This window comes from Pelophylax lessonae, assembly GCF_965119305.1.
Source record: "Pelophylax lessonae genome assembly, chromosome: 8".
Lineage (NCBI taxonomy): Eukaryota > Metazoa > Chordata > Amphibia > Anura > Ranidae > Pelophylax > Pelophylax lessonae.
The window spans coordinates 143562722-143575568 of NC_138775.1; the positions used below are offsets into that span (position 1 = coordinate 143562722).

The following is a 12847-nucleotide window of genomic DNA, read 5'->3' on the forward strand; positions in this document are numbered from 1 at the left end:
AAGCACCTTTTGTAGCATGACAGAGGCTCTTTAAAAGTTTTTCCCTCAATGTACCTTTTCACATCTGTGTACTGCATGTGTGATGCATTTCAAAAAGTTTCTAAAAAGTGCACATAAAAGTGAACCTTCCATAGAAATCAATAGAGACACATCAAAAACGCATTAAAAATGCATCAAAAACGCACCGTGCTTTGTTTTTAATGCATCTTTTGCTCACATGTCCAGGATATACATTCCATGCTGGGAGTGAGTGATGTAATATATTCGGAAAACGCATCAAAAACACAATATATGCGCTGCACTTTCCAAAAGTTTTTATAAACCGCATATAGCATTTTTATATGCTATAGTGTGAAAGAGCCCTAATTCTCTAACCATATCTGCCTGACAGTTCCTGTGCTCCCCATTCACACCTGAGACATTGTAACACTTACGAGTCACAAGACACCGTGGGAGGGAAGATGGCTAATTTGGCCCAATTTGGACATTTTACCTTGGGGGTGTACTCACTTTTGTTGCCAGCGGTTTTGATATTAATGGCTGTGTGTTGAGTTATTTTGTGGGGACAGCAAATTGACACTGTAAGGCCCCTTTCACACTCTCCGTCGGTCAGACGGATTCCGTTTTTCTCAGCGGGATCGAGCCGCCGATCCCCCGCTGAGCAGGAGGATGACAGCTGTGTCTCCGTGCTGTGTGCGGAGACACAGCTGTCAGTTCCCCATGCATCTCTATGGGGGAAATCAGATGGGAAAGGACCTTTGGTCCGTTCTCATCTGATCCCATCCGCTGGACGGATGGAAAATAGGGTTTCCATTCGTCCAGATTTATCGGATCGGATGTCAGCGGACCTCCGCTGACATCTGATCCCCCATAGAGATGCATGGGGGGACCGTTCAGATTCGCCAAAAAAACAGACAGGCGGATCTGAACGGTCCGCCTGTGTGAAAGGGGTCTTATACAAGCTGTACACTCACTACTTTACATTGTAGCAAAGTGTCATTTCTTCAGTGTTGTCACATGAGAAAAGGTATAATAAAATATTTTCCAAAATGTGAGGGGTGTACTCACTTTTGTGATATACTGTGTGTGTGTGTGTATATATATATATATATATATATATATATATATATATATATATATATATATATATAGTGGCTTAAAAAAGTATTTATACCCTTTGAAATTTCCCACATTTTTGTTATGGTCATGGTACAAGCAGAAATGTAATTATATTTTATTGGGATTTTATATGATAGACCAACACAAAGTGGCACATAATTGTAAAGTGGAAGGAAAATCATCAATTCTTTTCAAATTTTTTTTTACAAATATCCGAAAAGTGTGGCGTACATTTGCATTCAGCCCCTTTTACTCTGATACCCCAAATAAAATCTGTTGGAACTAATTGCCTTCAGGAGTCGCCTAATTAGTAGATAGAGTCCACCTGCTTTTAATTATAAATCCAGCTGTTCTGTGAAGATAGCATACCTTAGTGAACAAACAGCACCACGAAGGCCAAGGAACACATCAGACAGGTCAGAAATAAAGTTGTGGAGAAATTTAAAGCAGGGTTAGGTTATAAAAAAAATATCCCAAGCTTCGAACATCTCATGGAGCATTGTTCAATCTATCATCCGAAAATGGAAAGGGTACGACACAACTGCAAACCTACCAAGACATGGCTGTCCACCTACACTGACAGGCCGGGCAAGGAGAGCATTAATCAGAGAAGCAGCCAAGAGGCCTATGGAAACTCTGGAGGAGTTGTAGAGATCCACAGCTCAGGTGGGAGAATCTGTCCACAGGACAACCATTAGTCATGCACTCCACAAATCTGGCCATTTTGGAAGAGTGACAAGAAGAAAAGCCATTGTTGAAAGAAAGCCATAAGAAGTCCCGTTTGCTGTTTGCGAGAAGCCTTGTAGGGGACACAGCAAACACGTGGAAAAGGGTGCTCTGGCCAGATGAGACCAAAATGGAACTTTTTGACTTAAAAGAAAAACGCTATGTGTGACGGAAAACTAACACTGCACTTCACCCTGAACACACCATTCCCACTGTGAAACCTGGTGGTGGCAGCATCATGTTGTGGGGATACTTTTCTTTAGTATGGACAGGAAAGCTGGTCAGAGTTGATGGGAAAATGGATGGAGCCAGATACAGGGTAATCTTAGAAGAAAACCTGTTAGACGCACAGGTGTCAAACTGGCGGCCCTCCAGCTGTTGTGGAAATACAAGTCCCACAAGGCATTGCAAGGCTGACCATTACAAGCATGACTCCCACAGCCAGAGGCATGATGGGAGTTGTAGTTCCGCAACAGCTCACAGTCTGCAAAAGACTTGAGACTGGGGTGTAGGTTCACATTCCAGCAGGACAACGACCTTAAAAGTACAGCCAGAGCTACAGTGGAATGGCTTAGTTTAAAGCATATTCATGTGTTAGAATGGCCCAGTCAAAGTCCAGACCTAAATCCAATTGAGAATCTGTAGCAAGACTTGAAAATTTCTGTTCACAGAAGCTCTCCATCAAATCTGACAGAGCTTGAGCTATTCTGCAAAGAAGAATAGGCAAAAATTTCACTCTCTAGATGTGCAAAGCTGGTAGAGACATTCTCAAAAAGACGTGCAGCTGTAATTGCAGCAAAAGCTGGTTCTACAAAGTATTGTATTGTAAAGATTTTTAAAAACAATTTATCATTTTTCTTCCACTTCACAATTATATGCCACTTTGTGTTGGTCTATCACATAAAATCCCAATAAAATACATTTACGTTTTTGGTTGTAACATGACAAAATGTGGAAAATTTTAAGGGTTATGATTTTCAAGGCACTGTTTGTGTATATGTGTGTATGTGTATGTGTGTGTGTGTGTGTGTGTGTGTGTGTGTATATGTGTATATATATATATATTCCTGCTCAAAAAAATTAAAGGAACGCTTTTAAAAGAGTATGGCATCACGTCACTTAAACTCCTGGGATATTGATCTCGTCAGTTAGGTAGCAGAGGGGGTTGTTAATCAGTTTCAGCTGCTTTGGTGTTATTGAAATTAACAACGGGGGCACTAGATGGGCAACAATGAAATAACCTCCAAAACAGGAATGGTTTTACAGGTAAACGCCATTGGCATTTTTTTCCCTACTCATCTTTTCTGACTGTTTTTCACTAGTTTTGGACTTGGCTAAGGTCAGTGTCACTACTGGTAGCATGAGGCGATACCTGGACCCTATAGAGGTTGCACAGGCAGTCCAACTCCTCCAGGATGGCACATCAATACTTGCCATTGCTAGAGGGTTTGCTGTGTCTCCCAGCACAGTCTCAAGAGCATGGAGGAGATTCCAGGAGACAGGCAGTTACTCTAGGAGAGTTGGACAGGGCCATAGAAGGTCCTTAACACATCAGCAGGAATGGTATCTGCTCCTTTTTGCAAGGAGGAACAGGATGAGCACTGCCAGAACCCTACAGAATGACCCCCAGCATGCCACTGGTGTGGCTCTGACCAAACAATCAGAAACAGACTTCATGAGGGTGGCCTAAGGGCCCGACGTCCTCTAGTGGGCCCTGTGCTAACTGCCCGACACCGTGGATGCTGCATCATTTTTTCACTTTGATTTTTGGGGTGTCTTTGAATTCAGCCCTCTGTAGGGTGATAATTTTCATTTCCATCAAACGACGTGGCATCCTTTCCTTCCTAACACATTACCCAGTCCATATTAGTAAGTATAGATATACAGCATGAGATTTTTCCCCATTGAGATCTGATGTGTTTTCAAGGTGTTCCTTTATTTTTTTGAGCAGTGTGTGTGTATATATATATATATATATATATATATATATATATATATATAATCTGACAAAAGTGAAGTACACCCCTCACATTTTTGTAAATATTGTATTATACCTTTTCATGTGACAAAACTGAAGAAATGACACTTTGCTACAATGTAAAGTAGTGAGTGTACTGCTTGTATATCAGTGTAAATTTGCTGTCCCCTCAAAATAACTCAACACACAGCCATTTTTGTCTAAACCACTGGCAACAAAAGTGAGTACACCCCTAAGTTAAAATGTCCAAATTTGGCCAAATTAGCCATTTTTATCATGTGACTCATTAGTGTTACAGGTGTGAATGGGGAGCAGGTGTGTTAAATTTGGTTTTATCGCTCTCACTCTCTCATACTGGTCATTGGAAGTTCACCTTGCGTTCCTCCACCTTCCGTTTGAGGATGCCCCACAGATGCTCAATAGAGTTTAGGTCTGAAGACATGCTTGGCCAGTCTATCACCTTTACCCTCAGCTTTTTTAGCAAGGCAGTGGTAATCTTGGAGGTGTGTTTGGGGTCATTATCATGTTAGAATACTGCCCTGTGGCCCAGTCTCCGAAGGGAGGGGATCATGCTCTGCTTCAGTATGTCACAGTACATGTTGGTATTCATGGTTCCCTCAATGAACTGTGGCTCCCGAGTGCCAGCAGCACTCATGTAGCCCCAGACCATGACACTCCCACCACCATGCTTGACTTTAGGTGGTACTCCCCACCTGGTTGCCACCACACACACGCTTGACACCATCTACAAATAAGTTTATCTTGGTCTCATCAGACCACAGGACATGGTTCCAGTAATCCATGTCCTTAGTCTGCTTGTCTTCAGAACTTCAAACTGTTTGCGGGATTTCTTGTGCATCATCTTTAGAAGAGGCTTCCTTCTGGGACAATAGCCATGCAGACCAATTTGATGCAATGCAGCATATGGTCTGAGCAACGGGAGGCTGACCCCCAACCCCTTCAATTGTTGCAGGAATGCTGGCAGCACTCGTACATCTATTTCCCAAAAGCAACCTCTGGATATGACGCTGAGCACGTGCACTCAACTTCTTTGGTCGACCATGGCAAGGCCTGTTCTGAGTGGAACCTGTCCTGTTAAACTGCTGTATGGTCTTGGCCATGATGTTGCAGCTCAGTTTCAGGGTCTTGGCAATCTTCTTATAGTCTAGGCCATCTTTATGTAGAGCAACAATTCTTTTTTTTTTTTTTCAGATCCTCAGAGAGTTTTTTGCCTTGTTGAACTTCCAGTGACCAGTATGAGGGAGTGACGGGGAAAACACCAAATTTAACACACCTTCTGTCCATTCACACCTGAGACCTTGTAACACTAACGAGTCACATGATAAAAATGGGTAATTTGGCCCACTTTTGACATTTTAACTTAGAGGTGTGCTCACTTTGTTGCCAGCGTTTTTGACATTAATGGCTGTGTGTTGAGTTATTTTGAAGGGACAGCAAATTTACAGAGTTATACAAGCTGTACACTCACTACTTTACACACACACACACACACACACACACATATATATATATATATATACAGTGGGTACGGAAAGTATTCAGACCCCCTTAAATTTTTCACTCTTTGTTATATTGCAGCCATTTGCTAAAATCATTTAGGTTCATTCTTCTTCCTCATGAATGTACACATAGCACCCCATACTGACAGAAAAACACAGAATTGTTGACATTGTTGCAGATTTATTAAAAAAGAAAAACTGAAATATCACATGGTCCTAAGTATTCAGACCCTTTGCTGTGACACTCATATATTTAACTCAGGTGCTTTCCATTTCTTCTGATCATCCTTGAGATGGTTCTACACCTTCATTTGAGTCCAGCTGTGTTTGATTATACTGATTGGACTTGATTAGGAAAGCCACACACCTGTCTATATAAGACCTTCCAGATCACAATGCATGTCAGAGCAAATGAGAATCATGAGGTCAAAGAAACTGCCTGAAGAGCTCAGAGACAGAATTGTGGCAAGGCACAGATCTGGCCAAGGTTACAAAAAGATTTCTGCTGCACTTAAGGTTCCTAAGAGCACAGTGGCCTCCATAATCCAAAATAAAAGTTTACTGATATGAAATGGGATGAATGGCTATGAACTGATGATTTGTTTTCTGTGAAATCATGCACATGGCTGAGTAAAGATCAGTAATACAGCATTGAGTACAGAGCAGTAAAACAAAAATTTACATTTTTACATTTGAATGCAGTAATGTACTTCATCCGTATGTTTACTTGTCTATAAACATATTTACACCAGTATAAATGAATATATTACAACACTGTCAATGAATTTTACTCATATATACGCTTACGCACCTTTACTCGCATATGCTCATCATTACTCACAGGCTTTCTTTCAGTAAATTATTACGCCCGTGTGCAACTGCCCTAACTGATTATGAAGTATTAACTGGAGGTCAGGTATTTAAAACTGCTAGTACATCTAGCACTTCCCTGCCCCCATATGGAAAATGCTGCCTGCCCCTTTGCTCATTCATCCAGAGGGGTGTATGTATAATACAGGAGATGAAAACTAATGGAGCCACCACATCCAATGATTGGTATGCTGAAATATATTACATTTTTGTTTTTGGGTTTTATACTGCTTTGAGATATAATGTGTGTATTTCAGACACAACATATGAAGGATCACCTTCAAAAATAAAGGGATTTTTGAGGCACTTTGCTGAAATCAACCACACAATTAAAGTGATATTAAAGTCTCAGTTTTTTTTCTTTAAAACTAACAAAAATTTTATACTTACCTGCGCTGGGCAGTGGTTTTGCACAGGGCAGCCCAGATCTTCCTCTTCTCGGGTCCCTCTTTGGTGTTCCTAGCCCCTCCCTCCTACCGAGTGCCCCCATAGCAAGCCACTTGCTATGGGGGCACCCGAGCCACTGCTCCGTGTGTCCATTCAGACAGGGAGCCCTGGTTCTCCTCATTGGCTCACTGACTCTGAATGGCCGCAGCGGGAGCCAATGGTGCTGGAGCCAATGGTGCCGGAGCCAATGGTGCCATGCTGCTGTCTCAGCCAGTGAGGAGAGAGAGTCCCAGGCAGCTGAGACAATCCTGCAACATCGCTGGATGGAGATGGGGCTCAGGTAAGTATTAGGGGTGGGCTGCTGCACACAGAAGGTTTTTTATCTTAATGCATACATGCATTACAATAAAAAAACCTTCTGACTTTACAACCACTTTATATAAAACCATGCATATTTATTGATTCTAATATTTGGTGTATGATTACATCTCATTTTTATGGGGTGGGTATGCAATATTGCACTGTTTGTTTTAATTGGAACTGAATATATGAATTGTTTTTATTTAATTGTGTGGTTCATTTCAGTATGGTAAAGGAAGGGGGTTATGCACCTGCGCCTAGGACTCTATACTAATATTAAATATTAAATAAGTGCACCATAAATATAATAACTTAGTGAATAAATAAATAAATTAAATATATATATATATATATATATATATATATATATATATATATATATATTCAATCTCAATGTTTTTACACATAATTTCAGTATGGTGCCTCAAAATTCATTTTATTTTAACTGAAAACGTAACTTAAAGTTGGAAAAAAATAAAAAATTATTTTATTTTTGAAGGTGATCCTTCATATGTTGTTTCTGTAGTACTCGGGATATGGCACTGTACGCTCATTCCCTGAAATGTGGTCATTTTTCTAACATCTTTTGTTTCTTTGAGACAAATGAAATTTGAATTAAAAAAAATGAGAATGGGAAAAAAAAAAAACTTGGGAGTCAAGTACCAAAGGTTGGTGAAGTCTACATTGCGCTGCATCAGTTGTATATGGCGGTTCTTTGAACCCAGTTTGATATTTAAAAAAAAAAACAAATTTGATCCAGTGTGATATGTGTCAAGATAATTTGTTTACTTCTTTAGAAACTGCCCTGGGAGCCCTAGCGAGAGTGTTAAGGGAAGACTGGAAACAGAGTGTAGAACTTGCTACTAATATCATTTACATCTTTTTCTGCTTTTCCAGGTAAGTATCTTGCATTTGATTGCATGGTCAGTGCTGCATTGCATAGTAGAATACAGTAGCTAAAATCGAATGGGTTCATAATATTATGTGATCCCTGATAATATCCAGACCTCATAGGGTGGAATCTTCCTACTTATTGTCACTGGGCTTTTTCTACCATTCCACCCCTGCATGTTCAGAAATACTGTACTTTTGTTGTGAAATAGGGCCTTATTTTTCATAATAGACCCTCTCGGTGTGCAGAACAGCTTTTTATTAACACGTGATCAATAATATTATGGATGGCCCAAATTGCTTGCATACAAACCTAGAGGGGCCCTTTCACACCTGACACAGTGGGATGCATTTGGATGCATTTAGGACTGCACTCCAACTGGATTAGACAGTCCAAAATCCAGGCTATCCTATGGGTAAAGTTCACATCATTTCAGTGCAGTGCAGAAAAGTAGAGCATGCCACATTTTTCTGCACCCCAAACGTGCAAAAAACGCATGCAAAGGCATCACAGTGCACATAGAGGCCCAAGGTAAGAAAGATGGAAGTGACTTGACAAGACAAAAGCAGATAGAAAAACGCACGTCAACTGCATGTGCACAATCACACCAGTGGGCCCATAGGAATGTGCAGCATGCAGGAAGTGGTGGACAAGTTTGCGGACTATCAGGGATGCCGAAGCTTTTTATGGATTTAAACAGTGATGGGAGGATTTGGGAAGCTGCTGCAAATATGTGGGATTACTAGAGTGTCAGCTGGGTGTTGGATACTATTACCTCTCACTGTATTAGCTTCGTATTAAGAATAATACTGACCGAAAACGTTAAAAGCCAATCTCAAGGCAAACCACTAAATACACAGATTAAATACATATATAGGAATCTGTTTTCCTTTCATTCTGAATTTATACAGCCCTGCCAGGCAGCACTACCAGGTGAATGACACCACCTACTTTGTTATTTTTATACTGTAAGGGCTTTTTCACATATGTGTTGATTATGAAAAATGAAGAAATGCTCATTAACTCACCTATAGCATTTATGATGTGTTTTTGAAGTGTTGAAAAAGCTTCAAGAATGCTTGATAAATACCCATGAAAGTGTTGCTTTTCTACTTTGAGCTCTTTGACACTTGGCTTGTTCCAGCTCAGCATTGCTGAAACAAAAAAGCCTCTGCTCCTGCCTGGCATTTTCAGTATTGCTGGCTGGCTCGATGCCTTTTCCTTCACACAGAAGCAAATGGTGTTTTCATATGGCTGCTTTGTACAAATAGGAAGTGGCTGGAACTGCTCTATACTTGTTCTCTATTATTTCCCAGTACATTCCGGGATAAAGGAACCTTTACTGCGTCTTCCCCAGTGCCCAGCTAACATTTTATAAATGCTTTGCTAACACGCCATAAATGCTCTAGGTTCTGTTATGGTTCAGTTGCCATTTTACCATTAAATTTTATCCTAGTCCCAACCCACCTGCCCGATCCTGCCAGGAAGCCGACACTGCACATCGCCAATCACAGGCATTTCCCTGTCTGTGAACCTGCAATAAAGGTCCCACAAAGTGTGATTGGCGGTGTGCAGTGTTGGCTTCCTAGCGGGATCGGGCAGTTGGGTTGAGACTAGGATCCCGAACATGCCAAAGCCCATCTCTACTGACAAGCATCGATGCCTAATGAAACTGCCATGCTGCTTAATTTTTAACACAATGCAATGGTAGCGATTATGTGTTTACTGCACTTTGTGGTGCCCATTGTAATATTCACAGCAGGCGTTGAAGGGCAGTTGTGAGGCTTTGAAATTCTGAACATTTGCTTATTAAACGCATGGTATCAATGAATGTGTGAATGAGCCCTAAAAGAAACATAGTGGTGTCATCTCTCCACCCCAGCTTTCAAAGAATTGACCATGAGAAAGCTTCAACAGACTGATAATGTTATATCTTGCTTACTCTGCCCTCTCTTCTAAGCATGTTGCATGTCATCACATCTGCATGAAACACATCAGATTGGCTCCCAGTCCCGCCCCCCTCTCTCCTAGTACTGCTGTATAGGGGATTGCAAGAGGCTGTGGCATAGTAATTAACACTTACTGTATACCTTGCATTGATGAGGTCCTTCATTTGAATTTCAGCTAGTTCAGCTGTTTTCATGGAGTTTGCATATTCTCCTTGTGTTTGCCTGGGTTTTACCCAGGTACTCTTGTTTCCTACCACACTTCAAAGACTTGCGGGTAGGTTATTTGGCCCTAGTATGGGTGTACTAATTGGCTATGCACATGTGTTATCACATTTTGCATGCCTGTCCCAAGCCTGAATAATTGGGGAGGGTTGATTAAAGACCTTGTTATCTACCTTGTAAAGACTTTGTTATCTACCTTGTAATAAATTCACCTAGAAAATACTATGGAATAGGCTCTGAAGTGTATCAGGCATTGTGCCCTGGGAGATGGTCCATAAAACCACAGAGAATTCATCAGCTTAATAAAGAACTGTCATTTATATCTACCTGGAGTGCAGATTTATCTGTTTAACAGCTGTCCACAGAATCAGTTCTACAATCTGAACACTAAGGCCTCATTCACAACATGGTGTGAATTTTTCTGCATGCGTACTGCAAGAAAACAATGGTTCTCTATGTGCCCTATTCACACCACAATGTGCAGATTTTTTCTGCGCAGTTACCTGCAAAGTTTAGGCAGTTTTCTGCACAATAAAAAAACAGAGGGGACATCAGCATCGGTTTGAATAGGGCACATAACTGACAGGCATAAAAACTGATGTCTTTGCAAGTGAAATCTACCTGATTTTTCCATCAGTTTTCATGCAGGTATGGTATGATCAAGCCCTGCAGATCTGCATGCTTATTCTTCAACTGTTGTAGCATATTTTTGTGCATTTGGCACAAAAAAATGACGAGCCAGCCAATGTCCATGCCATTTGCCCCCTAAAACAAAAATTTTTCTTTAGGTATATTTGACCAAACTTGACTTTGAGCACAATTCTAAAGTGTAAAGGACATTTTTAGATTTAGAAATTGATAATTTGCTGAACGTAATTAATTAATACATATTTTCTTCCAGTTTTTCTCAGTTTCATGGATTAATCACACATTACAAGATAGGAGCTCTCTGTATGAATATAATTGATCATGAGTTAAAGCGCCATGAACTCTGGCAAGAGGAATTAGCCAAAAAGAAGAAAGCAGATATCCTTTCAGCCATATTCAGTATAGTCTTAATTGCAAATGCCTGGTGACTTGTGTTTTTTTTGTTAAAGTAGTTGTAAAGTTACCAACTGTAAAAAACATGTTTTATATATGCATTTTTATGGCCCCTTTCACACGATCAGACCGACTAGGTCCACCTGTCCGTTTTTGAGACGGACACAATCGTGCCATTTATTGTCCTCTATTGGGAGGTGAATGTCAGCAGACATGTGTCCACTGACACCCGCCTGGCATCGGATCCGACAAGATCCACTGACACAGAAGTATGGCGATATGTTTGCCATCTGTCCAGTGGGTCAGATTGGATGGGATCCGATGAAAACAGGCAGGCTGTCTGTTTTCATCCAATCTCCCCATAAAGGAGAGCAGGACTCTGACAGCTATGTCTCTGCACAGTGAGTGGAGAAGAACCTGTCATCTGCCTGCTCAGCAGGGATCCGCGGAGCCTGTCAAAATGGATCAGCCCCGTGTGGAAGGGGCCTTAGGCTACCACATTTCCATTGTTGTGTTTTTTTTTTTTTTTTTTTTTTACTAACTTGCCCTACATTGAATTGTAACTGGCCGCTTCTAAAGTGAAGGTCATGTGAACGCTATAGCTTCCTGAGTGTTTAACGAACCTTCTAGTGGGCATATACAGAGTGAGGGCACTACGTCATTGCTTGGAATTAGGTTGCTGCCGTTCTGTTCCAAGAAGAGGGGAGAAAAGCGGCTTGAGGCAGGAGGGATGGGCGGAAAAGAGCAGCTGGAGGCAGGATGGATGGGTGGGGAAGGAGCTGCTGGACACGAGAAGGATGGGCGGGAAGTAGAGACTAGAGGCAGGACACATGAGCGGGAGAAGGGGTTGGGGGTTTGGGGGGAAAGGTGACACTTTCCACAGACCATGGAACCTTATAGCATGCCTGTGCAGTAAGTGGCAGGACCTAAGACGTAAACTGATTTATTTTTGTATTTTACATCTTCAGTGTTTTTAAATGCAGGGCTTTATAAATAGATGTGAAAATGACCACTAATATGTTAAAATGACTAAGAACTATTTTTCTCTATCGCTCATTGACAGACGTAGTCCTCGGTGATACAGCACCTTCGGGTTATGTTGCCTCCACAGGAGTAGGACTAGACAGGAAATGAAAAATGCTCTGGCCACACCCCAGGGGCAGTCCCCGAGGGTATATCCTCTCTCTCTCCGCCACAGCAAATCAGTTTTTTTCTGTCTAGTCAGGAGTAAGGACCTAGATACCTTGCTGGGATCTTCGGTCCTGGCAGGATTTTTTTCTTAGAAAAGAATTTTTTAAGACCGCTTTTTTTCTCCAGTGTTCCTGTGAGATCATCAAGCAAGAAAGCTGAACTGGGCGACGGGCTGGATGTTGAGATCCAGTGGTCACCCCAGTTCAGCCTACGAGCGCGTGCAGGCCATAGCTCCGCGCTGGGTCGGCCGCGACATAGTCCCACTGGACGGGGACTGACCCTGCGAGTTAAACGTCTCGCTGAAACGCCAAAGACCATGAGTCACGGCGCCCGTATTGGTCGACAGCCCTCCTACCTTGGTGGAGAGGGGTACTGTCAGGAGTTGGCGCCCGCCTGGTTCCGGTATGGTGAGTAGTATGTTCCCCCTTTCCCCCTGACGGGTCTTGTGGTGAACGCAGGCCCCTCTCTGTAATGGTAAGGATGGGTTCCCCTCTATCCTACAACATGTCACAGATCCCCCTAATTGAGTGTGATTTTTGTGTACAAGAAGCCAGGAGGCTTGGTTTGGGAGCTGACAATCTAATTGTAAAGA

The 12847-nt window shown here is 41.8% G+C and overlaps 1 protein-coding gene across 2 annotated transcripts in view; it reads left to right on the plus strand.

Annotated features, from left to right (window-relative positions):
* The window catches only part of KIFAP3 (kinesin associated protein 3), a 161879-nt gene that overhangs the window by 40005 nt on the left and 109027 nt on the right, over window positions 1-12847 (plus strand). For both annotated transcript variants that reach the window (XM_082265121.1, XM_082265122.1), the window contains exons 6-7: window positions 7758-7857; window positions 10925-11070. In XM_082265121.1, coding sequence (XP_082121247.1) covers window positions 7758-7857; window positions 10925-11070 — 246 coding nt within the window. The remainder of the gene's footprint in view (window positions 1-7757; window positions 7858-10924; window positions 11071-12847) is intronic.